This window comes from Pelodiscus sinensis, chromosome 15 (assembly GCF_052426305.1).
Source record: "Pelodiscus sinensis isolate ZL-2025 chromosome 15, ASM5242630v1, whole genome shotgun sequence".
Lineage (NCBI taxonomy): Eukaryota > Metazoa > Chordata > Testudines > Trionychidae > Pelodiscus > Pelodiscus sinensis.
Genome location: NC_143066.1, coordinates 10720854 through 10746219, shown reverse-complemented (window position 1 = coordinate 10746219; position 25366 = coordinate 10720854). Strand labels below are relative to the sequence as shown.

At 38.9% G+C, this 25366-nt stretch overlaps 1 protein-coding gene across 36 annotated transcripts in view; it reads right to left on the bottom strand.

Moving 5' to 3' along the window:
- Positions 1–25366, bottom strand: part of RBFOX1 (RNA binding fox-1 homolog 1) — a 1623526-nt gene that overhangs the window by 127616 nt on the left and 1470544 nt on the right. For 28 of the 36 annotated variants that reach the window (XR_016350706.1, XR_016350707.1, XM_089782266.1 and 25 more), the window contains 5 exons: positions 22989–23132; positions 17663–17716; positions 10895–10987; positions 9175–9235; positions 1644–1697 (listed from right to left, as the gene is read on the bottom strand). Coding sequence is in view for 34 of the 36 variants with exons in the window: in XM_089782266.1 (XP_089638392.1) it covers positions 1644–1697; positions 9175–9235; positions 10895–10987; positions 17663–17716; positions 22989–23132 (406 nt within the window). In the remaining 2 variants the exon portion in view is untranslated. The remainder of the gene's footprint in view (positions 1–1643; positions 1698–9174; positions 9236–10894; positions 10988–17662; positions 17717–22988; positions 23133–25366) is intronic. The other 8 variants (XM_089782268.1, XM_089782273.1, XM_089782270.1 and 5 more) reach the window with 1 other exon arrangement.

The following is a 25366-nucleotide window of genomic DNA, read 5'->3' as shown; positions in this document are numbered from 1 at the left end:
GGACCCTTTAAGCACAGCCCTCGGCTAGCCTGAGACAGCATCTCCACGCTCTAAGTCCTCCTCTGATGCCCTGCCGACACTGCTTCCGGCCATCCTTAAGCCCGGTTCAGGGTCCACTTAATGTGGACATGCTAGTTCGAATTAGCAAAACACTAATTCGAACTAGTTTTTTAGTCTGGATCCATTAGTTCGAATTAGCTTAGTTCGAATTAACTAATTCGAACTAAGTTAGTTCGAATTAACGTTGTAGTGTAGACATACGCAAACAGGGGTGTTGGGATAATTTTTATAGTGGGGAGAGCTGTTGAACCAAACTGAAACCCTGTTTATAATGGAAACCACTAAGCCTGGTCCATCCCTGGAGCAGCTTGTGTTGGCTATCCACACTGTGCTCTGCAAGTGAGTGCCCTATTCCTTAGGCCACTCCAGTGGGTTCTGCAGCACCACCCACACTTCCAGTTCCAGTACCTATACTCATATACATACAAAAGCAGGTGAAAACAGGCATATGGAAAGATGAGGACAGAGTTACCTACAATAATTTAGACTCATGTGACTTCCGTTCCAAATGGAATCTTTTAAAGTCACGGTGACTGTTTGCCTTTTGCATGTCAACTACTTACTTTCAACAGTCTCTTCAGAATAACCGTCAGCTGTGCTCTGAGAGCCTGCTTCAAAGAGACTCAAACTAACTTCAGTGGGCTTTCAATCAGGCTTTAACTAGAGTTTAAGTTATGCCAGCACAGCACGTTTTCTAGGCGTTACTGATTATGCCCCAATTCTGCATCCAGATGGATGCAACACAGTCCCACTGATTCCAATGAAACCTGAGTCCACGTACCCAAGGGCAGAACTTGGCCACAGTGCAGATTCGATAGATAAAAGGTGGATTCCACAAGTACAGGCAGAACTTCTGTGCTTTGGGACTCTCTGGTCCAACAACATCCATTGTCCTGTTGGACCACTGATATTGCTGGACTAGAAAATCCCAGCACCAGAGGGTGCCAGCAGCTGGAAGCAGAGCTGGCCAGTGTAGCCAGTGGGGCAGGAGAGCACAAGAGGCACCAGACCTCACAGACAGAGAAGCCAATGGGGGCACCGGAGACTGCGGGGCAGTGGCACAGCAGAGCTTGCAGCCAGCTGCTCCAGGAAGCTGGCAGGGCTGCCAGAATCTGCAGGACAGGGGGGTCCGCTGAGCCCACAGCTGGAGGGGCCAGGAAGAGAGGGGGCTGCAGAGCTCATGGTGGGGCCATAAGCACCAGCAGGGCTGGCAGCACCACGAGTACCCGTAGGGCTGCTGCCAAAGGAAATATTAGTATGAACCACTCCTTACGAAAAAGTCAATGTGTTGATGATATAAACTTGTAAAATAAAAGTGTACATAAAATACAAATACTATTGTGTATTTTACAGATTTATATTATCGATTATGGAATAGCAATTAAGTCATATTTGAATGTATTATAAGGGTATATTTTAATTTGCTCAGTTATTGGTAAAAACCTTCCTTATAAACCTGTTAATGATTGGTAAGCAATGTAAAATACATCAACTTATAACAATCTGGACACTTTCAACAACAACATCTTGTTTTTTTAATCAACAAAGCAAGATTAAATTAACAAGTACAATGGTACTCTTACCTGCATAGAATTCTGGACTATAAACTGCACCGACAACTGGATTTAATTTCCAGCCTACAGAAATCAAACAAAACAGCAACAGAAAAGGATTGAGTTAATATTATATTTAGCAATAATATTAATACACATTAATTTTCTATGGATGAGAGTATGATGTTGTTACTTCAGGATACTGTAGTTTTAATGGAATTTGTATGTTGAATAAATGATTAAACTGTTTATCTTTAAATATGCAGTGGTCTGGCTGTGTCATAATGAAATATAAATGGTGAAAACTGAGCCTTATATAAAATATTTTTTCTGAAGTGGAGGTTATATTTTTCCAATGCTATTGCTCATAAAGCGCAGGCTCAGGCCAGCAAACAGTCCATTGTAGGCAGAAGTCATGTAACTTTACCCATACAGCTTTTCTACAGCACTTCAATCTGGAAGTATGAGAACATAACTAATTCAAGCTTTGTCTTAGCAAAGACTGGCAATTATTAAAACAAATGTGACAAGTTACATGAAAGGTTCCCCCACACACTTTTATCCCCTCCCCAGTTAACCGATGGCCACCGAAAGCTTCTTTCTTCTTAGGCCAGGGGATAAATTCAAATTAAGATGCTGAACTCCAGCCAAATACCTGGATTCAACATATCTTAATTTGAACTTTGATGCCATCCCCTCAGTAGGATGTCAATGGGAGAAAGGCTCCCGTCGACTGCCATTATTCCTCACAAAGAGTAGGAGTACCAGAGTCGACAGGATGCCCTGAGCATCCAATTTAGCTTGTCCTTCTTAGACCTGCTAAATCAAATGCCAGAAAATGGACCTCCGGAGCGTCGATCCATGGGTAAGTATAGCCATGCCCTTAGTCCACTAAAGCTGTTTCACTTGGGACATGAGATGACTTGGATCTCAGCTATCCAGAGGCAGCAGGTAAAGGAAAGAAAACCTAAGCCTGTGTGCTGAGAGTGTATGGTCTTTCATATTTGTATCAGACCTTTCCATCCCAAAATGCTGAACTTAAAAACTATGATCCTGCATCACTTGAATTAACTAGGCATTTGCATTATTTTCATTTCTGGGCAGGAGTGTTGCTGATATATGATGTGGGAATTCAGGTTTCTTGGTTATAATGGAGATTGTCTATCTCTTAGAGCTGGAAGGGACCTTAAAAGGTCATTGAGTCTAGTTCCCTGCCTTCACAGCAGGACCAAGTACCAATCCCTGACAAATTTTTGCCCCAAATCCCTAAATGGCCTCTGCAAGGATTGAACTCACAACCCTGGGTTTAGTAGGCTAATGCTCAAACCACTGAGCTATCCCTCCCCCCTCCAGCCTCAGTGCTTGAGTGGGGGAGGGGAGGGATGGCGCCTGAATTAAGAAGACGCTCGTGTTAACCTATCAAGAAAAGGCTAAGCTTTGGCTAAGACATTATACATTTTGGCTTTGGTTATTTTTAACTCATAAACTCATAACTGTTTTGAACACTGCTTATACTAGCTGATAACAGCTCCTGGAAAGGATTCCCTAGCAGAGAAAATATCCAGCTGGACTTGCTGGAGATAGATATGGTTGGGCCAGATGGAAATAAATATGGTTGGTAAACAGGGAGTGTTATAGCTCAGTGATCCAGTTTCAAAGTGGGTTGAAACACAAGCTTCCACTCTGACAGACATGTATGCAAACTGCCTGTACCCTTGAGAGAAGTGTCCACAGAGAGAGAACAGGTGCTGTTCACCCTGGAACTGGAACTTATTAGAATCACCTTCATCTATCCCTGAAATGTAGCCACCTTTGGCATGAGACATTGTAACTGTCTTTTAGAACACTCACGAATGTCAGAGCCGAAACGATGGCCGTTCTTCTATAAAAACTATTCACTAATAAGATAGAACTAATAGTGAAGAACAATAACACATAACCTTTCAATATCTTAACTATCCAAAATGTAATTATCTAAAGTTGAAATTGGTTGAGCCACTGTGACTACTGACTTTTTTCTTGTGGAGTTTTCTAGGAATTTTCATGAATACCTAGGTTTTAAGTGCTACCGATGGATATTTTGAATGTTGTGTTTCACCAAGTTTTCCCAGATCATTGCAGTCAAAAATATGTGTGCCCTGAGTGCATTTCCGGTCCTTCAGTATCTGCTATCAATGAGGATGACACATATTGCTTCAGATATGAACTAACGCTAATAGCCACCCAATTTGTCCAAAAGGAAAAAAAATCCCAGGAGATGCAGATCGATGCCGTCAGCTGAGAGTCATTCATATTTCATTTCCTTCCCACTCCCGTTCTGGTGGCTGTACCATCCAATCTTTTGAAGCTAAGACAGGGATGTCTTCATTCATCATGAAAATAACAGCAATTAAACTTTACTTTGTCTTTTCAATGAACTATGTACTGGTCCATAACTGTATGGGTTAATCAAGAGTGATAGGAGCAAGGAACTGCCAAGAAATCATGGTTTAGCAGTTGGATGAGACAAATTCTCCTGAGTGGGTATAATCTGATGCATTTGCCTTATTGTCACTGCACTAATCTCCCGCTCATGTTGAAACTAAAAGCTGAAACAGTGAAAAACTAAATCCATATATTCCTTGAAAGAAATATAAGTTAAGTGCACTGTAGGGAGCAATCAGGCACTATGGGCAGCTATCCAGTGTTGGTAGGAAGATGGACATAACACCATCAAAGGATATTTTCCATTTTTAAGGCCAGATGCAATAGTGTGGTGCGTTTGCTTTGAATTAGGTTGCCAGTGGATTCTGGCTGCATACTGGGCATAACTATCCATGACAAGATCACCCCAATGTAAGAGGACACCCTACTGGCATAGCAATTCTTACAGCACATTTCCTCTTGATTTTTTGCATACTGGGCATTGCTGGAGGAAAGTGGAGTGGCAAGGTTGCCCCTTCACTGAGCTTATCTTTGACTGTAGTTTCAGATTCTTAGGTACTAGATCAGGATGCAAAAGCCCCCAAATTAAGACAATGCGAAGGTGAATTTTGAAGCACCTCTCTATGTCCCTGTCCTGACTTGCGCTGCATGTTCCTCATTCATAGCTGAAACCCCTTCTCTAACACCATTTATACAGGTTTGTGTACCCTTTAAGCCTATGTGTTTCAGTCTAGAGCCTTAAATTATAAAATTAGCATTAGACTGAAGGACAAACCTTCCTGGATTAAATGTGGAGCACAACAAACTAGAAAATCTAAAGACGTCTGAAAGTCACTTTGCTAGTCCAATTCATGTTCTTAACAAACATCTCACTCAAAATAAAAAAGAAGTTATATTTCCAAAAGAAATGACAAGCACAAGGTTAAGTAACAACAACAAAAATCTATCTGCTAGCATAAAGGTGCTTGGCCAGCTGTGTTAGCAACTATGATTTCTTTACTAATTAACCATTTTGGGAATCTTCTACGGTTTTATTTCCAAGAACTCCTAACTCATAAAAAAGAAATGCTGCATAAAACAAATTGCATGTACATATCTGTTAAACGCCAGGTTGTTCTGCTTTACAGTTGGCTCAGAGTGTGACAATGACATTCAGTATATAATCTCTGCTAACAAACTACTAGTAACAAGTCTGCGTGACACACACAAAAATATAGTATATCATAATTTTTTAACAATGTAATCTCCAAAAATCTAATATAAGTCCATAAAAGACAAAACTGTGTGTGGCATGACTTTGTTATGCCTACCACTAAAATATACACATATTTAAAAAAACAACCCCATATGTTCAAAAAGGACTTTTAAGAATCTCTACATATGTAAACAAATTATTCCAGGTTACTTGCCTCACACATAGCTTGCAAATGCTGACTCTCATATAGAGGAACACATCATTTAATTGTGACACTGCACCCCACATTATTCGCAGTGATGTTCTTATATGGTATGATTATGGCAGAATTCTGACGTATTTTAATGCAAGATAGGTCATGTGAGATTTCATTTGAAAAGTTTTGATTTGCAGAATGTGATTATCCTATTTGTGTGAACACGTCTTTTTTTATCTGAATTTAGGAACACTGACTATACATCTGTATTACAAACATGTTTATGGCTTTAGCTATACTTAACAGTTTACAGCGCGGCCACAGCTGAAAGTGTGGCCATGGCATGAGCTCTCCTAGCACTCTGCGTAAGCCACCTCTGCAAGAGGAGTAGTTAACAGCACTGGAAGCTTATCTCCTACCAGAAAGCCTTCCCGAGAATGCTACAGACAGTGTTCTAGTTATCACGGCTGTAATGCTATACAGTCGTGTGACCAGGTCACCCAGTGTTGGACTCCAGCGGGGGATACCAGTATTATTCCACTGATTGGTGTTCGAAACCAAGCTTTGAAACAAAGGGTTCTTATCCTATGAAAAATCTGTGTAAAGTAGTTGACTGACATCTTGTGGCTCTTCATTGATTACCTACCCAAAAAGATTCCTGCAAAGACTCAACTGAGCTGAGGGAAGTGCTGGACCCAGGCTAAAGGGATTTTTAGCCTGTGAATGGAACTAATGGGTTTCTAAGCTGTAAGACAGTGCAGTTTTCCTCTTAAGAGTATGTGGTCTGCTTGTATGATCATTAAGGGAAAACTGCTTGTTATATCTAATCTCTTTATATTAAGTTTAGATTGTGTTGTTGTTTATTTGCTAGAAAATCTTCTTTGATCTGCTTGATATCCTTTAGCTGCACCAAAAATCTATGTTTTGCAATTAATAAACTTATTTTTGCTTTGTCTAAAATTAGTCTGTGGCAGGTCAGAACTTGGGGCAGAAAGCTGTTATTGTACTTGCTCTCTCCACATTGAGGGAGGAGGTGAATTTCATGAACTTACACTGTACAGTTCCTCGTGTAGCACAAGATACTATAATTTTAGGTTTATACTCCAGAGGGAGGTGTACTACAGTTGGATGTGTCCCTGCCTGTATGTGTGCTGGTAAAATTGCAGGCTGGAGCCTGCAAGAAAGCTTGTAAGGCTGGTGGGTTGGGTGGGCTCAGTGGTACCGCAGTTCCAGGAGGCACTTTGGTAGGCAACCCATCACCATAATATTTATATTTTAACTTTTACATCTCATTTGAAAGATGACACAGCACCTTCAACAATACAGTATCTTTTATTACAGTCATGGAGAATATCTATAAATATTCAGTATCTATAAATAGGCAGATGATTGACAAATATCATCATAGAGTTTGTGGAGGCTTGATAATGGGGATATTATTTAAGGAACCCTAAGTATGACACTGGAAATCAGGTCTATACTTTGTTTCTATGAGTACTGTATAGTGATTGCTATAGCCCAGAATGTTTATTGTGACATCAAGGCACACAGTAACAGGTCTTGCACAGTGGTGTCCCAGCAGCTTGCAAAGGGATGTAAAGATGCATATGTGATATTTTAAAAAAGCAATATAAATCTAGATTGTTGTATGGGATCGCCTATCTGCTGATTTTTCACATCATGAGAAAAGTTTAAAAATGCAGAACACAAAACAAGTATCTTGTAAGAAAGCTTTAAAGCATATGAGAAATGCTTTTATCAACACAATTTAATGACTCTATATTTCAGATGTAAAAAAATGACAATGCTAAAAATCAAGGTAACACCTATTCTGTGTGACACTGAAGTAAACTTGTTCCTAAGATGCATGATGACATTCATAATAAAGGTTGAGTTTTCCTTCAAGCATAATCATCCCTCAGGTTGGATTTGATATTTGACGCTTAATAGAAAAAAACCTGGTTTCTTACTGTTTGTAGTATAATGAATGTAAATATGCACAAAATCATTTATAACAAATCTTCTTTTACCGTCTCTGTCATAAAACATTGAGCAAAAGAGTGAATTGTTCACATGTATATTAAATATTCAATAAGATTTTTAGAACAAAATGTTATTGTATGACCCAGTCAAGCCTTGTATCTGTCTGGCTTGATTCACTAAAATGACATTTTAAATACGAATAAGCAACAATCAAGGACACTTTCCATTTTTATCACTTAAACAGACACTCCATCAAAGAAAGAAAAGTTTCTGGAAGAACTTGAGGAAGATTATAAATAGCTCGATAATTGTATGTCAAATTTAGAACACTTTTATTTTTATTGTGCTGGGAGAAAAAGTATGACACTAAGAAATAAACAGCTCACTTCTCTCTGCCCCACTTTTTAACAAAATCTCACTAATGAGCTCTCAAATGCAAAAAAAATAAGTTCCATTATGTTTCTTCACAGAAGAATGTGTCAGCCAGCTGTGGAACCTGCCTTTATTGATTATGTATGTTCAGATTTCTTTTGCATTTTTAATGGCTAGAACAGGGACAAAGATATTACTTTAAAATGGCTATAGCAGAAGTACCCTAGCCCAAACAGAACAAATAATTATGGTTGATAAACCCAGTTTTGTAGTTGAAAGGTGTTAATCCGTTGAAACAACTCACAGAAAACAATTTTTTTGTGTGGCAAACCTGATGAATTAATCACTGAAAAAGGGATGGGGAAATCTCTTTAAAAAGCACTTCCTAGAATACCACACCAACATTTCTGCTCATGACTTTTCTATCACTAGTCTGCAAAAATGTACCCATTTGTTTAATCAACAGCAAGGACATGATTTTTAGGTGAGATTAGCTTCTTGTATTAAAACAATTATAATTTGCAGTCTTTTCTCAACAAATTGTTGAACACCAACAATCCTGAAGTAAACTGTATTATGATAATATCAAATAGAAGCTCATGTTGACAAAAAGAACATCCTTCAAAATTTCATCCTTAACTCCATCAGCAAAATTGTCCCCACGATTAGTTCATTTTTTGCTGTATTCACATTGCACAAAGCCAGAAGAGAAAAATTTCTTCCTAGCAAATATATTCTCTGGTATATGGAGCATCAGTTTATATAATACTAACACAGCTAATCATTCAGGTTCTGATCTTGCAACATACTGCATGCCAATGGAATGCTGTGCCTTTAAGAACCCACACTGAAGTCAATTTGAGTGCATCTGTTTGCCCAACTATAGCCCTCAATCCTGCAATGAACTCTGTGGATGGTACCATGAAATCCTGTAGAGGCCACAAGAAATCATTAGGGCTTTATACTGTTCCACTCACAGGCTACGTCTAAACTACACCCCTCTGTTGGCAGAGGGATGTAAATTAGACATATCGAAAGTGCAAATGAAACGGGGCTTTTTTCCAAAACGGGGCTTTTCAGAACCCCCTCCCGCCCCCCCCCCCTCGGCAGTTTAGAAGGGGAATTCTGTCGAAAATGCCCCGTCTAAACTGCTGGGGTCTTTTTTCAAAAAGCCCCGTTTTGGAAAAAAGAGGCGGCCGCCATAATGCACGTGAAGCGCATGATGTTTAAATCCCGTCTTCATTTGCACTTTCGATACGTATAATTTACATCCCTCTGCCGACAGAGGGGTGTAGTGTAGAAGTAGCCACGGGAGCACCTTGCAACATCAGGACTTGCATGCACTCTGACATTTGACTTGAAAAGAAAGGCTCAAAAGCTTATGCACTTACCATTTGTATAAGGGTTGACAGTCTTTTTATTTGTCATTACACGTGCTGTCGCGTTATTTACCTATGCACATAAAAAACTATATTAGTAAATGTTATAGAGTCAGTCTGTGATACTATTAAATGCATGCATTATTACTGCGATTAGTCTTATAAAAATAAAATGCAATTTAATTTATAAAAGGCAATAGGTGCATAACAAAATCATACTATATATAATTACATTTACTTTCATAACCATTTAAACTTACAAATCATTTCAATAAAGCAACATCATATCATTTAAACTTTAATAAAGACACATTAAAAGCAAATTAAAAAGGTACTGCATAATTTAAGATTTAAGAGCATGCTTGTATTCCATGATAACACTGAAACAATAAATATTTCAAAACAGAAAAAATATTTTTATATGAAGGAACATGCAGTGGAGTAGAGGGGGAAGAGACAAGGTACGAGGAAACAAATAAAATGTCAAAAAAAGGGACAAACAAATTTTAGCAGTGTGCAACATAACCCTTTAGAAGAGAAGTACCATTGGAAAAGCAACATCTAGCATTCAACACTTGGAACAAGAGCCTTTTTCATTGCAAGAATTAACAAAATCATTCAAGCTTTAAAATCACAGCTAACAAAAGGATAAAAAGAGGGTGCATTATTTAACACAATATGGAATTAACAATCTGAGTAAGATGTGCACGAAGTCATATCCTCAATCCAATCAGTGCCTTCCAGGCTTGCTTAAAACGTACACTCAATTACAGGCGTACCAATATAGAAAAAAATATAGCATCAAGAAAACTTAATACAACAAGTCAAAAAATTCACGTGGTATATCAGCGCTAAATACGTGAAACGGCAGATGGACTTCTCCACTTACCATTCAGCACCATCGCCAGCATGGGTATGTATACAGTTACCATGGTTACTGAGAGTTTGGTGAGGGCCCTAAGCGCTACCGTCGAAGGGGGAAAATGAAAAGGCAAAATATGCAACATCTTACTCAAAAGACGACAGCATTTTCAATTGGTATTTTTTCTCTTTTTTTCTTTTCTTTCTTTTTTTTATTCTAACAAATATGACTCTGAGGCAGTGTTGAAGGGGACCCAGTGGTACCAAAAACATTTGGGTTTGTTTTCTGATAGGTATAGATGGTTCAGGCCAACCAGAAAAACCAGCCTGGTTGTTACTTTGAAATGAAATTTTCAAACATTCTGATTTAGTAGTTCTTTTGTTTTATTTTTTACTCATTTTATATTTTTTGACTGCTATAACCTCCTAATCTGAGTTATTTTAAAAGCCACTGTGGATCCCACATCAACCCAGCATCAAAAAGAAAAAAAAAACGAGCTTTGTCTGTCACACAGTTTTGTTTTTGTTTTTGATTTCTTTTGATTTTTTAAAAATTTACTGCACCCATTGATTTATAAAACATAGAAAATAATAACTTCAAAATATTAAAGCTTTAATTTTGTCCCATTTCTGTCATCCACCTAAGAGCAATAATGAGAATAATAATAATAATAATCACAAAAAAAATAATAAAAAAACCCAAGTAAGGCCAGATTATTTCTTTATATATAAATATATATATATATATATAAACAATGGGAAGAGGGAAGGGGAGCACACAAAAGACACCAATGATGCATCTGAAACAACAAATGAGAGTGAAGCAGACATTTATAAAAAAGATGAAAAGGAAAATATTTTGAACATGCACCTCGATTTTACGGCCCTCTACCACGGTGCCGTGTAATTTCTCCCTCGCCCTGTCCGCATCAGCACTATTTTCGAAAGTTACGAAACCAAATCCCTGCATGCAGGAGGGAGAAGGGGGAAAACAACATGCACATTATTATTTCAGTCAATGACCACTTGTTTGCTTATGTTCTCTTGCTTTAATTTAATATTTTCTTGTTCTTGCTTCATTTCTGTAACATGCAAATTAGAGAAATTATAATCATTCTGAGATGTGCAATAAATAAGCGACAAATGTGAACAAGTTTTTTTCCTCTTTCATCAGTTAGATAATACCCCCTGAAGAATTCAAAGAATGATACCAAAGATACCTTTCTCAATGTCACTACAAAGGAAAATAAATCTAACAAAAAATGAAATCAAACTGAAATTTACAGTGTCTTCACATAGAAAAAATGAAATAATGGGAAAAGAAAGTCAACCACTTTTTAACAACATGCAGATAGTCTCAACAAAATAAAAAAAACATGTGCACAAAATTCAACACTGAATGCCAATATACTCTAAAACATTGCCTACTTAATCATGCTGTTGTGATTGTAAGAAACATTTTTCCCATGCAACACTAGGGTTATTTAAACTTTTGTCAAACTGTATAGCCTTTACTTATTTTTTTATAAAAACAAAAACCAAAGGAAAAAAAGGAAAAGAAAAAAGAAAAGAAAAGAAAACCACCAAAAAAAGTGGTACTTTTATAACTAAGCATAAACTTTCTGGTTTTCAAAAGATCAAACAAAATCACATGATATGAATAGAAAGAAACTTTGATAAAGTAATAGAAATGTAAACATTTTGAGTAAGTTCAACTGCTTCATATTTGTATTATTTTTGACATACAATACATGCACAACAGACTGTTTACTCTCCCTTCTCCCATGTTAGTGGGACAGGGTTATACAACTTTGACATATCTCATGAAAAAACTAACCACTAAATACTTAAAACATATTAGTTATTTAATTATTCTAAGCACTTAACATTCTTACATTAGACTAAACAAAGATTTCCAATCTCACTAGCATTCTTTTTCTTATCATTATGCTATAGTACATACATATGATTTTAAACTTAAAATTAAAATTCTTCATCTAACAATCACATTGTTGCTAACATAACTTTAAACACAACGTATCAGTATTTAAAAACAAAACATTTACATATCACGATCAGAAATGTACTCCAACCCTTTGAAACAATTCAAATATTGCCAATGCTATGCTTTTGCATGTTACCCCCAATAATTTAGGGCCAATTATCCCAGCAGAAAAACATTAATCATGCTCAGTGTTTTAAATGAACAAGCATGTGCAAAACATACATGAACCACTGTTAAGGATAGTTTTCCCATTCCAAATTCTTCTCCTGGACATAAAAGTCCTGAATACAGCTATACACAGTATTCAGGACCACTTTCATCCTTACTCACAAACTTATTCTCTGCATAACTTTTCTTGCATAGTGCTCATCTTTCTTAGGCCTGATCTATATTTAAAAATTAGACCAATCTAAATATGTTACTCAGGCCACATCTACACTAAGAAACTATTGCAAAATTAGTAAATTCAACTTAACTGCTTATTTAACAAAATAGAACTAGCATATCCACACTAAGGGGAAGCCTTGAAATTAGTCAGAGGCAGGATCCATAAATATGGATGCGCTACCTCAACTTAGAGTCCTAGGAAGCATTAGGGAGTAATTGGTTTGAATTACTCTGGGAAGTAGTTATTTCAAAATAGTGGGACCGGAGTGTCTACACTACCACTATTTCAAAATAACTGTTTTGGAATTAGCATTACTCCTGATGAAAAGCTGGAGTACAGATTTCGAATTAAATGAACCGTTATTTTGAAATAACGGGCTTGGTAGTGTGGCCGCTCCACTTATAAATTTGACTTTAGGGGGATTATTTCAACATAAAGCCCTAGTGAAAACCAGGGCTCAGGTGTGATAAAGGTCAACCTAACACTTACTGTAAAGGCAACAACCTAACTGTAAAAGCTAACACGTTTTGAAGAGATGGATTAAATACAACAACAAGAAAAAACATTCTATTGGTGTAAGAAATGTTTACACCAGTGTTTCTTAAACTGTGTTCTGCAGTACACTGGTGTGCCGCGAGGCAGTCGGAGGTGTGCCGCGGAGAACAACAGAATTCAAAATGGCCACCCTTAATGAGACAGGTGACCTTTTTTTTCCCTCAATAACTTTCCCCCAACCCTTTTTGCTCAATAACTTTGTCCCTGATCCATTTCCCCCGACCTTCCTCCCCCCGCCAAGCCAAAAATCCTTGGTGTTCCTCATAAAAAAAAGGGGTGTTTGGTGTTCCTTGGTCTTAAAAAGTTTAAGAAACACTGGTCTACACTATGCCACCATAGCAGCCCAATGATAGCACCATAGTTGTGATGACTTGGCAAAGACATTATACCTCCATACACCTCTTTCCCACCACTGTGTTAATGAGCATGACACAAACCCGAAGGACAAACTTTATTATGACAAACCAATCTCGATATGAAAATAGGTATCTATAATTCTGCTAACTCAAGCTGCCACTACTTTCTCAAACATGGTAACATTATTTCCCAAGGAAATATGGAGTCTCTGTAACAATTAGGGTTGTTAAAATATAATGGAATAACTGCTTAACCAACAAGCTGATGCTTATCAGTTAATGGTCTTGGTTACACTCACCAGCACCCAGGAAGGTGGCTTTCCTGTGGCAGAGAAGCAAAGCTACCTCCCTGAGAGCCAAGCAGGCAAGGGCTGCCTGGTCCACTCGTGGGGAGGAGGCTTTCCTGTGGCAGCGAAGCCACCTCCCCAGGAGCAGGGCTGGCAGGGGCTGGCAGCCCTGCTCTGGGGAGGCTTCGCTATGGGCTCTGCAGTATAAAGCTTAGCAATTATACGGTTACTCTGATCCATAATTTTTAACATCCCTATTAGCAACATTGCTTCTATTCATGTCTTAGTCACCCTCCTCTTCTCCACCTGGTCTAGTCCATTGTTAAAGTTTGCAGTCAATGTTCACCCAACCCAATAACTTCTTCTCAGTACAGGCAGTCCCCGGGTTACATGGATCCGACTTACATCGGATCCCTACTTACAAACGGGGTGAGGCAACCCCGCACTAGCTGCTTCCCCCCAGCAGACAAGGGAGACGCGAAGCTAGTGCCACCCCCCAGCAGACCAGGAAGACGCGGAGCGGTTTTTCTCAGTAGACACCTCAGCTTGAGAATAAAGGACTGAGGGAAGTGAGGTGTGGGAGAATAAAACTGTGCTCTAGAGAAATGTTTGGCTAGAGTTTCCCCTACAATATGTACCAGTTCCGACTTACATACAAATTCAACTTAAGAACAAACCTACAGTCCCTATCTTGTACGTAACCCGGGGACTGCCTGTACTCTAACTTATTATCACTTACCCTGTCTTAGCAAAAAGGGTGTAGGGACTGGGAAAAGGGAGGAGCAGAACATTAGCATTTCTTTGTGGGGAGAGGAAGCTCATACATTCAACATGAAAAAAAACCTTCCATCTAAACAAGAACACACAAAAACCATTCAGAATATCATATACATGAAGCCAAAAACGTGAATTAGTGTATGAAAACAAACATTAATAAATTATTAGGAATTACTTTTAAAAGTGTAGGTTGTTATTCTTTTTAGCTAGTCAAGCCATAGATTTATCTATGCTTTTGCATTATCTAGGGAAGTGTATGCATGCATGTGTGTGTACAGCAGTAATGTATGGGTTTAATTTTCCATCCTCCTCTAATTAATTCTGAAACAACATAGCGGTTACTTTCAAGTGCTATTTGCCCACCCCATCAAACTTCCCATGTTGTAATAGCTTTGGAAACAAACTCAAGTGCCTCTGAGAGAATTCCTTAGCAGAACCTTATCACTGATCCATTGATCCACTGGTAAACATAATAGTGCAAATTGCTCCAATATTGTCTGTCTCCTCTCAGCACAATAACCAACTCTCTTTTCTGAACTGAAAATTTGGTATGAGTTCATGAGCTGTTAATCAGGAACTGGAATTCTAAAAACACTCTCTTGAGTAAGCCCGTTTGCTCATTAGCACCACTGTGCATTCTAGATTATTTTAAACACTGAGAATAAAAGAAACACCCAAAATAAAAGAAACATCAGAAAGAAGAAAGCACCTTTAGTTAATATTAAGATGGAGCTATAAGACAAAAAATCCAAACATTTAGGAATGTATGGCAGCTGCAATTTTGAATTTCTTACATTTATTTTGTCTTGGGTTTTCATATTATTTAAACAAAGCCTTTATATAAATTCTTACACTCATATTTTAATTTATAGAAACTTTATTGGAAAATAACTTTTATCCATCATGTCCATACTTTTACATATTTATGTACACTCCATATTCAACATAACAGCAACTCTGATTCATTATGTAAACATATATTTATTGCTATACTACACACATTGTGAATTGTCAAGTGCTCAAATATATTAAAGGACATGAAAAAAAACAACCAGAAACCTTTACTTGTCCATTAAGTTATAAATGGCAATGGATAGTCTCGGTTTTGATTGAGGAGAGGGTAGGGGGCTTTTTTTTAAGGGCTAAATAACCTCACTTAGATTCTGCATAAATGAGCACATACATGTTTTTAAATGTAAAAAACCATAATTGTCAAGAGTAAAAAAAGGTGTTCATTGTCTTTAAAGTTCTTTTACATCTCTAGAGCAAAAGCATAAAAATCAGCAGTTCTGCAATCATGCCTAAAGGACAAAAACCTATATTCATCAGCTATGGACAAGCTACCGCAACTCAGGGCCTCTACAGATTTGCTAGGGAAGCATGTTCAAGATTAAAATGCCACAGCAATATTACAATGAGTCTGGTTCTAACTGATATAAACTAAATTGCCCTCACAGGATTAGAGTGGGATACCTGTGAGTTCCCTCAGCTTGCCTTCTCAGAGCAGTGTTGCATTAACACTCATGTTTTCTGGATCTGAATTGTTTCATGAAAGTTGCAGTTTGTAGCGTACAGAAGTACTCAAGCTCAATTTCTGACTACATACAAAAGGTGATATGATTGTGCTTCTTAACAGCATTACTGGCACCTTTTATATTCTTTTAATCACTGCTGGGGAGGGTGCTGAGGAAAATGAGTCTTGTGAGACCCTCTCTAAGAGCTTCTTTATACTGTAGGTGAGTGGGAGGTTTGCAGGCTGCTAACCCCTGATGTAGACATGCTGCTGACTTGAGCTGGTGAAGCATCCATCCAACAAGGTTATGCACTAGTGCAGATATTGGAAAAAACTCCAAGGTATTAAAACATTTATGGTGAGAAGGTAAATAGACTGACCATTACCCATTCATGCCTTGAACTTGCTCAAGTAATCACCCAACTTGCCTATTGTGATGTTTTAAATCTATCTACTAGGAACAAGTCTTAGCTAACTAGTTTCTTTCACAAAGACTACCGAGCAACCATCAGATAAGGATAACAGAGTTTAGGCACTACCAAACTGAGCCCATTTGAAGTGGCAACCTAAAGTTAAAATTTAGTTTTAAAATTAAATGCAAGTTAAAATTCCTGTTTTGCCTTAAAATCATCAATCTTTTGAGTTATACACTTCCCCATCTTTTTACAAAATATTCTAACTAGGTTTGGGGAATGTCAATTTATGCATGATAAAGCAACTGAAAAAAGTTTTGAAGTATGAAGCTTATGATGACTATCATTTTATACAGAGGAAAGGGGGATCATTTCAAATTTAGAACTGAAAAATGCTCACATTGTAGGGAGAAGGATTATCAGAAGCATTATAGCATATCTGATAAAAGAGAGAATTATAATGTATCTGACATACTGGAAGCTGAAAAGGCTTCCGTCATTAAAACTGATTCATGGGAGAAGAAGGATTATTACAAGTCTGATATATAGAAGGACAAAGATTAGAATGATTCGGAAAGGAGAGTTACCATGCATATGACGTATGCATAGAAAATTATAGTGCAACTGATACAGGTAAGATTTACTGGGAAAATGACTGCTGTTTTGCACCACTTCATGTAAACTACCTAAGCATAACATTTTACTTTTTTATTTTTTAAATACCTAATAAATCAGGCTATAAATTTAAAGCAAAGTAACTTTCAGGACAACTAAAATAAATGTACAATAGAGTACAATGTCTTTATGAGTAGAAATGCTAAAATAGATTGTATTCAAAGGGTTGGTGCATTGAAGTATTTAACTAACCAGGAAAACATCTGCACTTCAATAATCTGGAAAAATGACATATTTTATTGAGTAATTACTCAAGAGGATATTAGATTATATTAGCAACTTTCATTTCAATAGCAGAAAATACCTATTCTAGCAAATGATCTGCTTATTTTTCTGCAAACATGACTCATTTTGGAAAATGAGCAAGGTAATTATCACTGAAAATAAAGAATCAGCCCAAACAATATATTATTATATTTAAAAGCAGCAAGCAAATTTCTCATTGAACTGTCAACAGTTTATAATACTTAGAATTTTTCTTTTTAAAGGATTTTATATGAGTCCATTGAATTTCATGCTCTTTGGAAAATTGACAAAAGGCAACAAAGAGTGCTTTCATTCAAATGGATTTTTAAGATACATTTATTACACCAGTGCAGTTGTTTTCTCTTAATCTTATCAAATACTAAAAATCAATTAACTGATTCTTCTGGTGAATTAAACTGCTTACCTTTGAGCCTCGCTCATTAAAAATAATTTCAACATCTAAGATTTTACCAAATTGCTGAAAAGAAATAGAAAAGTCATATGAACATAAGAAAATTTGAAAACATCTTTACAGAGATGTAGCAAAGATATGTCATAATATATAGAAGATTCAGTATGGTCAATTATACAATAAAAAATGGCAAATTGGAGAGTAGCTGAAACAAATACATGTTGTGATTAATCTGATACACAGCTAAAACTGTACCACTACAATGCTGCATAATCAATAAGAGCAATTAAAATATATCAGCACCTGCTGACAGTGAACCGCGTTATAGTTAAACTCAATTACAGTAACATTAAAGAGAAAAGGTAGGAGAGGTAATATCTTTTATTGGACCATCTTCTGTTGGTGAGAGAGACATGTTTTTGAGCCACACAAAGCTCTTGTTCAGGTGCTCTGAAGAAGCACAAAAGCTAGTCTCTCTCAGAAAAAGAGGTTGGTCCGATAACTGGTGTTACTTCATCCATTTTGTTTCTCAAAGTAACTTGAATTTCTTACAGGTACTGCAACCCCCCTCGATGGGGGGCTAAGGACATGGGGGTGGGAGGGCTGTGGTACAACAGTATCTATTATTAGTTTAAGTGTGGGAAGCAGAATGGGGGCTCAGGGCAAGGATGTGTGTGTGTGTGTGTGTGTGTGTGTGTGTGTGTGTGTGTGTGTGTGTGTGTGTGTGTGTGTGTGTGTGTGTGTGTGTGTGTGTGAGAGAGAGAGAGAGAGAGAGAGAGAGAGAGAGAGAGAGAGAGAGAGAGAGAACTCAGGACAGGCGACTGGAGAGAGTGTGAGGGGCTCAGGGCAGGAGGCTATAGGGCATGGGTGCTCAGGCGAGGGGGTTGGGAAGAACTCGGGGCTGGGAAGGAGAAATTCAGGGCTGAAAGCACAGGCACTACACTGCCTGGCTACCGGATCCCTAGGGCTTCTCCTGCACATGGTGACTGCACTGGCAAGCCACCCAAGCACTGAGGCTGGCACCTGGATGTGGTGTGGTGTGGACACACTGCCCAGGAGCTGTGGGTGCTGGGTTGGGCTCACCAGGGCTGGGGCCTTGCCCTGCTGCTCCCAGCCACAGGAGGGGGCTCCTGTCAGGGGAAAAGGATAGAACAGAAGGGAGGGAGCAGAAAGGAAAATGTGCTTATCATCTCCCCCTCATTCTCAAAGGAGCATTAGCCTGTTGGCTTTGCTTCAGTTGCTCCCAATGGAATGAAGAGGAACAAGGAGATATTTGCTACAGCTACTTCTGGCTGTGAGTAAAGACACAGAGTAAAATCCTTGCTTTATTAAAAATAAAACAGGGATGCGTAAAGCCAGGATTTCCCCCTTATCTTCTAAAATAACACATCATAGCTTTCCCCAAAGAAGATAAAAAGACATTTCTACCACTGCGGTGTTTTGTTTTCCCTTGTCCTACCTAACTGAAACTTTACCGAGGAGAAAAGTTACTTGTGCTTGGGAATAAACTCTACACATCCTATAATAATTACTATTATTATTGGTTTTATCATAGCTGTGGGTCCTGTTCAAACATGCAAAAAAATGCACTGGTCCTGTCCCACAGAAAAAAAAGGTTTCACTATTGGTCAAGGGAATAAATGCTAACCCTGGGCAGTATTTAGTATGGATAAGTCAGAGCATTTTATAATATGACACTTTCCAATACATCACTCAGTGTGTCATGTTCTGCTATTTCATGTGTCACTATCATGTCAGTGAAGCAGTGTAACTCTGGTGAGGCAATGTAAGTGACATAAACAATATACTACAATGGAAAGACAAAATAATCCAGTCAGAGGAAGAATAACCTAGTGACTGTATGAGATTCTCCAGAAATTAAACTTTACTCCATGACAAAAAACCCTGACTTTTTAGGAAAAGCAGCACACACCTGTTATCCGTTGCCTTAATGTGACAACTGGTATTATGAGGTTATAAACAGACGATTCTCTAATGATTAAACTATGATTGGTGTATACATAAAGCTAGGGGAGTTTAGAAAAAGACAACTAGTAAACAAGCCTGCTCTCCTCTGCTCATGCCCCTTACGTTCTTAAATCATTTTTATAACAGAACCAAGATGCAAAAAAAAAAAAAAAAGGTTTCAATATCAGGCTTCATTTCAGAAATTTCTGTAGAATTCCCAATTATGGAAATTTGAATTTCCCAACAGTTTAGGAAGCTCAGATTTCTCTACATTGCCCAAGTTGGTTTAACAATGAAAAACTGATTTTGCTGGGGGGGGAGGTTAGGAATCTGTATGTCTCAGCTTATGAGTGGGAGGCTTATAGCTTCAATTGTGTTTCTGTCATCAAGTCATACTGAACCTGGGGAATTCCTGCCAGCTTCCAATTTGAAAGTAAGATGTATTTGAGTTTTCTGCAGCCTAAAAACTTGGTAGCAAAAAAACAAATTAAATTTAGTTTGTTGACAGGAGAATTTTAACACCCACAAAACAGCCCTGTATTTTATGCATTTAGAAATAGAATCCACTTTTTTTTTCCAGAGTCATTTTCTTTCAATTTAATTTTAACTGATTAACATATATTTATTCAGGTTAGTTCTCACAGATCCTCAGATGCTTTAGCATTTTGAGTTCTGAAATATATTTGTATTTGGTGGAGAAGAGGAGGGAGAGTTGCTAGGGCAATTTAGATATGTTTATAAGAAAATATCTCTTTCCCCATTATCATGACAGGTTTCAACTCCTTGTATATATTTAAGTGGATATTTCTTCTAATCCAAACAACAACAACAAGCAATTAGAAGATAAATTCATTATATATTATAATGATTATTAGTCTTGAGTACTTGTGCCTTGAATAACTTGATACTTTGTGCCTTGATTAAAATGTGGCATATGGTAAGAAAAGGGACACAGGATAGACCTTTCAAGATTTGTTGGGAGGACGTGTAAATGAGAAATGGGCTGTTACTTTATGTTGGAGGAGACATTTGAAATGTAAACTTGCATTGTTAGAGCATTAGAATGGTAGGTGTTTGCTGAGCTCTTGTGATGTGAACAATTTTTGTCTGTTACTACAGCTCTGATTCAAGATCAGAAGGGAATAGTAACTTTTATGATGAAACTTGATTGAAGAAGATGTTTACATGTTTCTTTAGAGTGTGTGGTAAACAGCTTAATGGATAAATTACCTCATGTTAATTACCATGATGTCTGGGAAACAGAAGGTTACATCAAATGACTAATGTTTTCTCCAAGGTCAAAAGTGTCCTGCTGCAAATGTATAAAGGCTCTCGGGCCCTGATCCTGTTTGGATGCTCCAGGGGAAGCTGCAAGCCATAAGAAATGATATTCCAGGATATCCTGGAACCCCTTTAATGAACAGTGACTTAGAGTCTCAGATCTAATTGAGATTTTATACAGGAGAAACCTGAGCCCCAAGGACTGATGTCCTAGTCGTTGGCTGAAGTCATCCCAGATACGGATTTTGGACTATAACCATGGACTAAATTCTAAAAGTACGTTTTGCAACTACAAGATCATCTGTATTATGAAAGTGAACCTCAAGAACTGAACGCATGTCTATATATATATAAAGGCTGCACCCCAAAACTGGCATTTACTGGCCTGGCAACATCCATGGATGTTTCTGGATCAGAGAGCCCCGGTAATATAGCACAGGAGGGCAATTCAGGAGCAGAGCAGGCTGAAGCCCATGGCAGCCCACAGCAGCAATGGGGCTGGAGTGGACAGCAATCCACGGAAGCCTGCAGCACTGGGACCTGTCCAGGGCAGCCCCTGGCAATGCAGGACCAGGCCAGAGACAGCCCATGGCAGCACTGGGCCGGGGTCAGAGCCCTGGGAAACCTGCGGAAGCAAGATCAGCAGCTGCAGGCTGTCATAGGGCAGGAACCCAAGCTCTTGGCAGCATGTGGCAGCCCATGGCAGCGGGACTGGGGCCAGGGTTGGTGACAACCCGTGGCAAGTGTGGGGCCAGGGCCAGGGTCAGAGCCATAGCCTGCAGACTTCCATGGGGCTGGGGCCAAACTCCAAGCCCTCAGCAGTCCCCGGCAGCCAATGGCAATGGAACTGGGGCTGGAACAGTCCCTGGCAGCCTATGGCACAGGAACCAGAACCAGAACCAGGTCCCAGGCAGTCTACAGTAGTGGGACCAGGGCTGGAGCTGGCAGCAGTCCCTGGCAGCCTGCGGCAGCAGGGCCAGAGTCAGACCAATGACAGCGTGGGACCGGAGCTGGAGTGTGCAGCTGTGTGGGGCCAAAGCCTGCAGGCATGGCGGCAGGTAGGGACAGCAACTCAGCAGACAGCCTGGCCTGGCCTGGGCTGGGAGTAGTGGGGCCTGGAGTTGGCAGTGCTGAAGATCAGAGAGCTGGGGCGGGGGGGGAGGGGGGGCTGTAGCACAGGACCTTCCCTCATCTTGCAAATTCCCTGGTTTGAGTTCCAAGGGTGCCGGACCAGGGAGGAGGGAGGTCCAACCAATGCTCCATTTTTTCTTTTAATACATTTTAAGAAGAATTGGCTACAAGAGTGTGTAGAACTTTATTTGACTAGGCCGGGTGTCTGAGTGGTGGCTTGAGGCTGGGTATTTCAAGAGAACTTAGTGATGTGGACTTTTTATTGACCACTAATATAATGCAGAAGCTGTTTTGTGCTGGCTTATTGACTATAAATACTGGAATAACCATCAGCTTTGGGGACTGGCTGGTTCCCCTGAGACCCCATGTAGCACAATTATATATTCATACTTACATACAGTTACTGCAGGGTTAAAAATTGAATACTGTATGCTGTTCCAACATAAGGGTTTCTGTGTGTTATTTATGTTTATTAAGATAATATAAATAGGTGCAACCCACTCCCACCCTCCCCTCCCCCCGAAATCTAGTACTGGAATATCATCTGGCCTTGAGAAGGAAGGTTAAATACAGTTAAGCCAAGCCAAGTAATGCCTGTTTTTACTGTGATGCTTTTAAAGATCCACAACCACAGATGTGGATTCAAGGTGAACAGAAGATTTCATAGGGCAGGGAGTATGTAAATGTGTAATAACTTAAGCCATTACTAATTACTTGTTTTTGTTGAGTACAAAAAAACAATATTCTGGAGATCTGCCATTAGGTTATAGCTCTGTAGCACACATATATATATATAAGCAAATAAATCAGTTATAAGTAATGGGAAAATGGTCTTACAACAGAAAGCATTAAGTAATCTTAATTTTAGGTACTGCTACCAGTTCCTCTGTAATGTAAAGATAACATCCCTTCTAAAATATGACAATAATAAGCATTCGAACAAAACTAGAGTACTCACTCCAAACATTTGTCTCAGATCCGGATCTCGAAATCTGAAGGGTATATTTGAGACATGCAGCCGTTTCGGCTGTGATTTGTTTTCTGTATTTTCAGAGGATTGTGTCTGTTGCTGGCCGTCAGTCTGTGCTGCATCATCTGTCTGCTAAAAGAATTAAAGCAAAATAAAGTAAAAGATGTTCTAAGTATTGCACTAGTTTTAGATATAAAAATAGTGGCGGGTCTATGTCTCCAGCAAAAAAACACAACTGAAGAGGAAAAAAATAATTAATCATTCAAACAATGTAAAAGTAAATACAAAGTTAGAGATGTAAAATATCTGTTCATTCCCCTAGTCCAGTGTTACATCTATTTCAACCACACAGGACTTGCATAAATCCTGGAAAAAAGAATATAAACAATTATGTTACCCTTTTCAATATTTTAAATGGATAAAGAATAAATATTTAGCTCTGAATTATAAAACTGTGGAAACCCCTTTAGCCTTCCTCAGTCTTTTCCAATAGAAATTGAAGCATCGTGGCCAAAAAATAGCTTAAGAGTAACAGCACATTTTAAACTATCATCTAAGAGTAGATTTGGACTTTCATGCAGAGGTCAGTAAGGACTTTCATTCAACTCAGGTGGCCAGCTCCACATTCCCAAAAGGGGAGGGCCTCAGACAGAAGGGCCGGGGCTGGGACTAGCCTCCTCCCATCAGTCCCTCAGCACTGCCTGGACAGTACCATGCACGGCTCTGACAGTGATTTAAAGGGCCTGGCATGCCAGTCTCTACTGCTGGAGTCCTTTTGAATCACCAGGCCCCAGGGCAGTTGGCCTGTTCCCTTCTTCCCTGCCATCAGAAGGCCTGATTCAATTCCAAAAGGGAGGAAACACATCACCCCATATTGGCTATTTCATGAGCAGTTAATGGGCTTTAGAAGGTAAATTCATCTAGAGGAACAGTCAGCCTTGAAAGGTCAAAGGAACAGAACTGCTATTACAGGCAATGTAAAAAGTTTCAAGAATGCCCAAGATAAAGTTGAAACTCAGAAATTAACTTTTGAAGAATTTCACATAGGAACAAGAACATGTAGTTCAGAGTTCCTCACAGAACTGATGGGTACAATCCCAATGGGAGGCTAATATGGGGGGGGGAAGGAGTTCAGGAGAGCTGGCTGTAGTTTAAAGAAGCCTTATTGAGGGCGCAGGAACAAACGCACCCAATGTGAAGAAAGAATAACTAATATGGAAGCAGGCCTGTTTGGCTTAACAGAGAAATCTTCGATGAGCTTAAACACAAAAAGGAAACTTAGAAGAAATAGAAAACTGGACAAATGAGTAAGAAGGAATATTAAAATACTGCTTGAGCATGCAGAGGTTTCAACAAGAAGGCCAATGCACAACTGGAGTTGCAGCTAAGAAGGTATGTAAAGGATAACAAAAAGGTCAGTGTGGGACCCTTACTGAATGAGGAAGTCAATCTAGTGTTGCCGAAAAAACTGAAGTACTCAATTCTTTTTTGCCTCCATCTCCGTAGACAAGGTCAGCTACCAGATTGGTACACTGGGCAGCACAGTATGGGAAGGAGGTGAGTAACACTTAGTATTGAAAGAGAATGTTAAGGACTAATTAGAAAAGTTGAACATGTACAAGTCCATATGGCTGGATATAATCCATTTGAGGGTGCTGAGAAAATTGGCTGATTTGACTGTAGAGCCATTGGTTGTGGGAGATCCCAGTCAACTGGAAAAAGGCAAAGGTAATATCCTTTTTTTAAAAAGGGAAGCAGGAAAACCCAGAACAGGCAGCCTTACCTCAGTCCCTGAAAAAATCATGGAGCAGATCCTCAGGGAAACCATTAAGGAAGAAGGAGACCAGCAACAGGCAACATGGATTCAACAAAGACAAGTCATGCCAGAGCACCCAGATTGCCTTCTATGATGAGATAACTATCTTTGTGATTATGAGGAAAGTGGAGGAGATAATATATCTTGACTGTAGCAAAGTTTATGATGCAATCTCTCATAGTGTTTGCCAGCAAGTTAAAGAAGTATGGCTTGGATAAATAGGCTATAACTGGAACCAAAAGCTGGATAGATCATTGGGCTCATTGAGTACTGATCAATGGTTTGATGTCTAGTTGGCAGCCAGTATCAAGTGGAATACACCAGGCATCAGATCTGGGGCCAGTTTTGTTTAACATTTTCATTAATTATCTAGATGATGGGATGATTGGCACCCTCAGTAAATTTGCAGATGACACTAAACTGGGAAGAGAGGTAGATATGCTGGAGGGTAGGGATTGGGTCCAGAGTGACCTAGACAGATTGGAGGTTTGGGTCAAAGAAATCTTATGAGGTTCAACAAGGACTAGAACACAGTCAAGCACTTAGGATG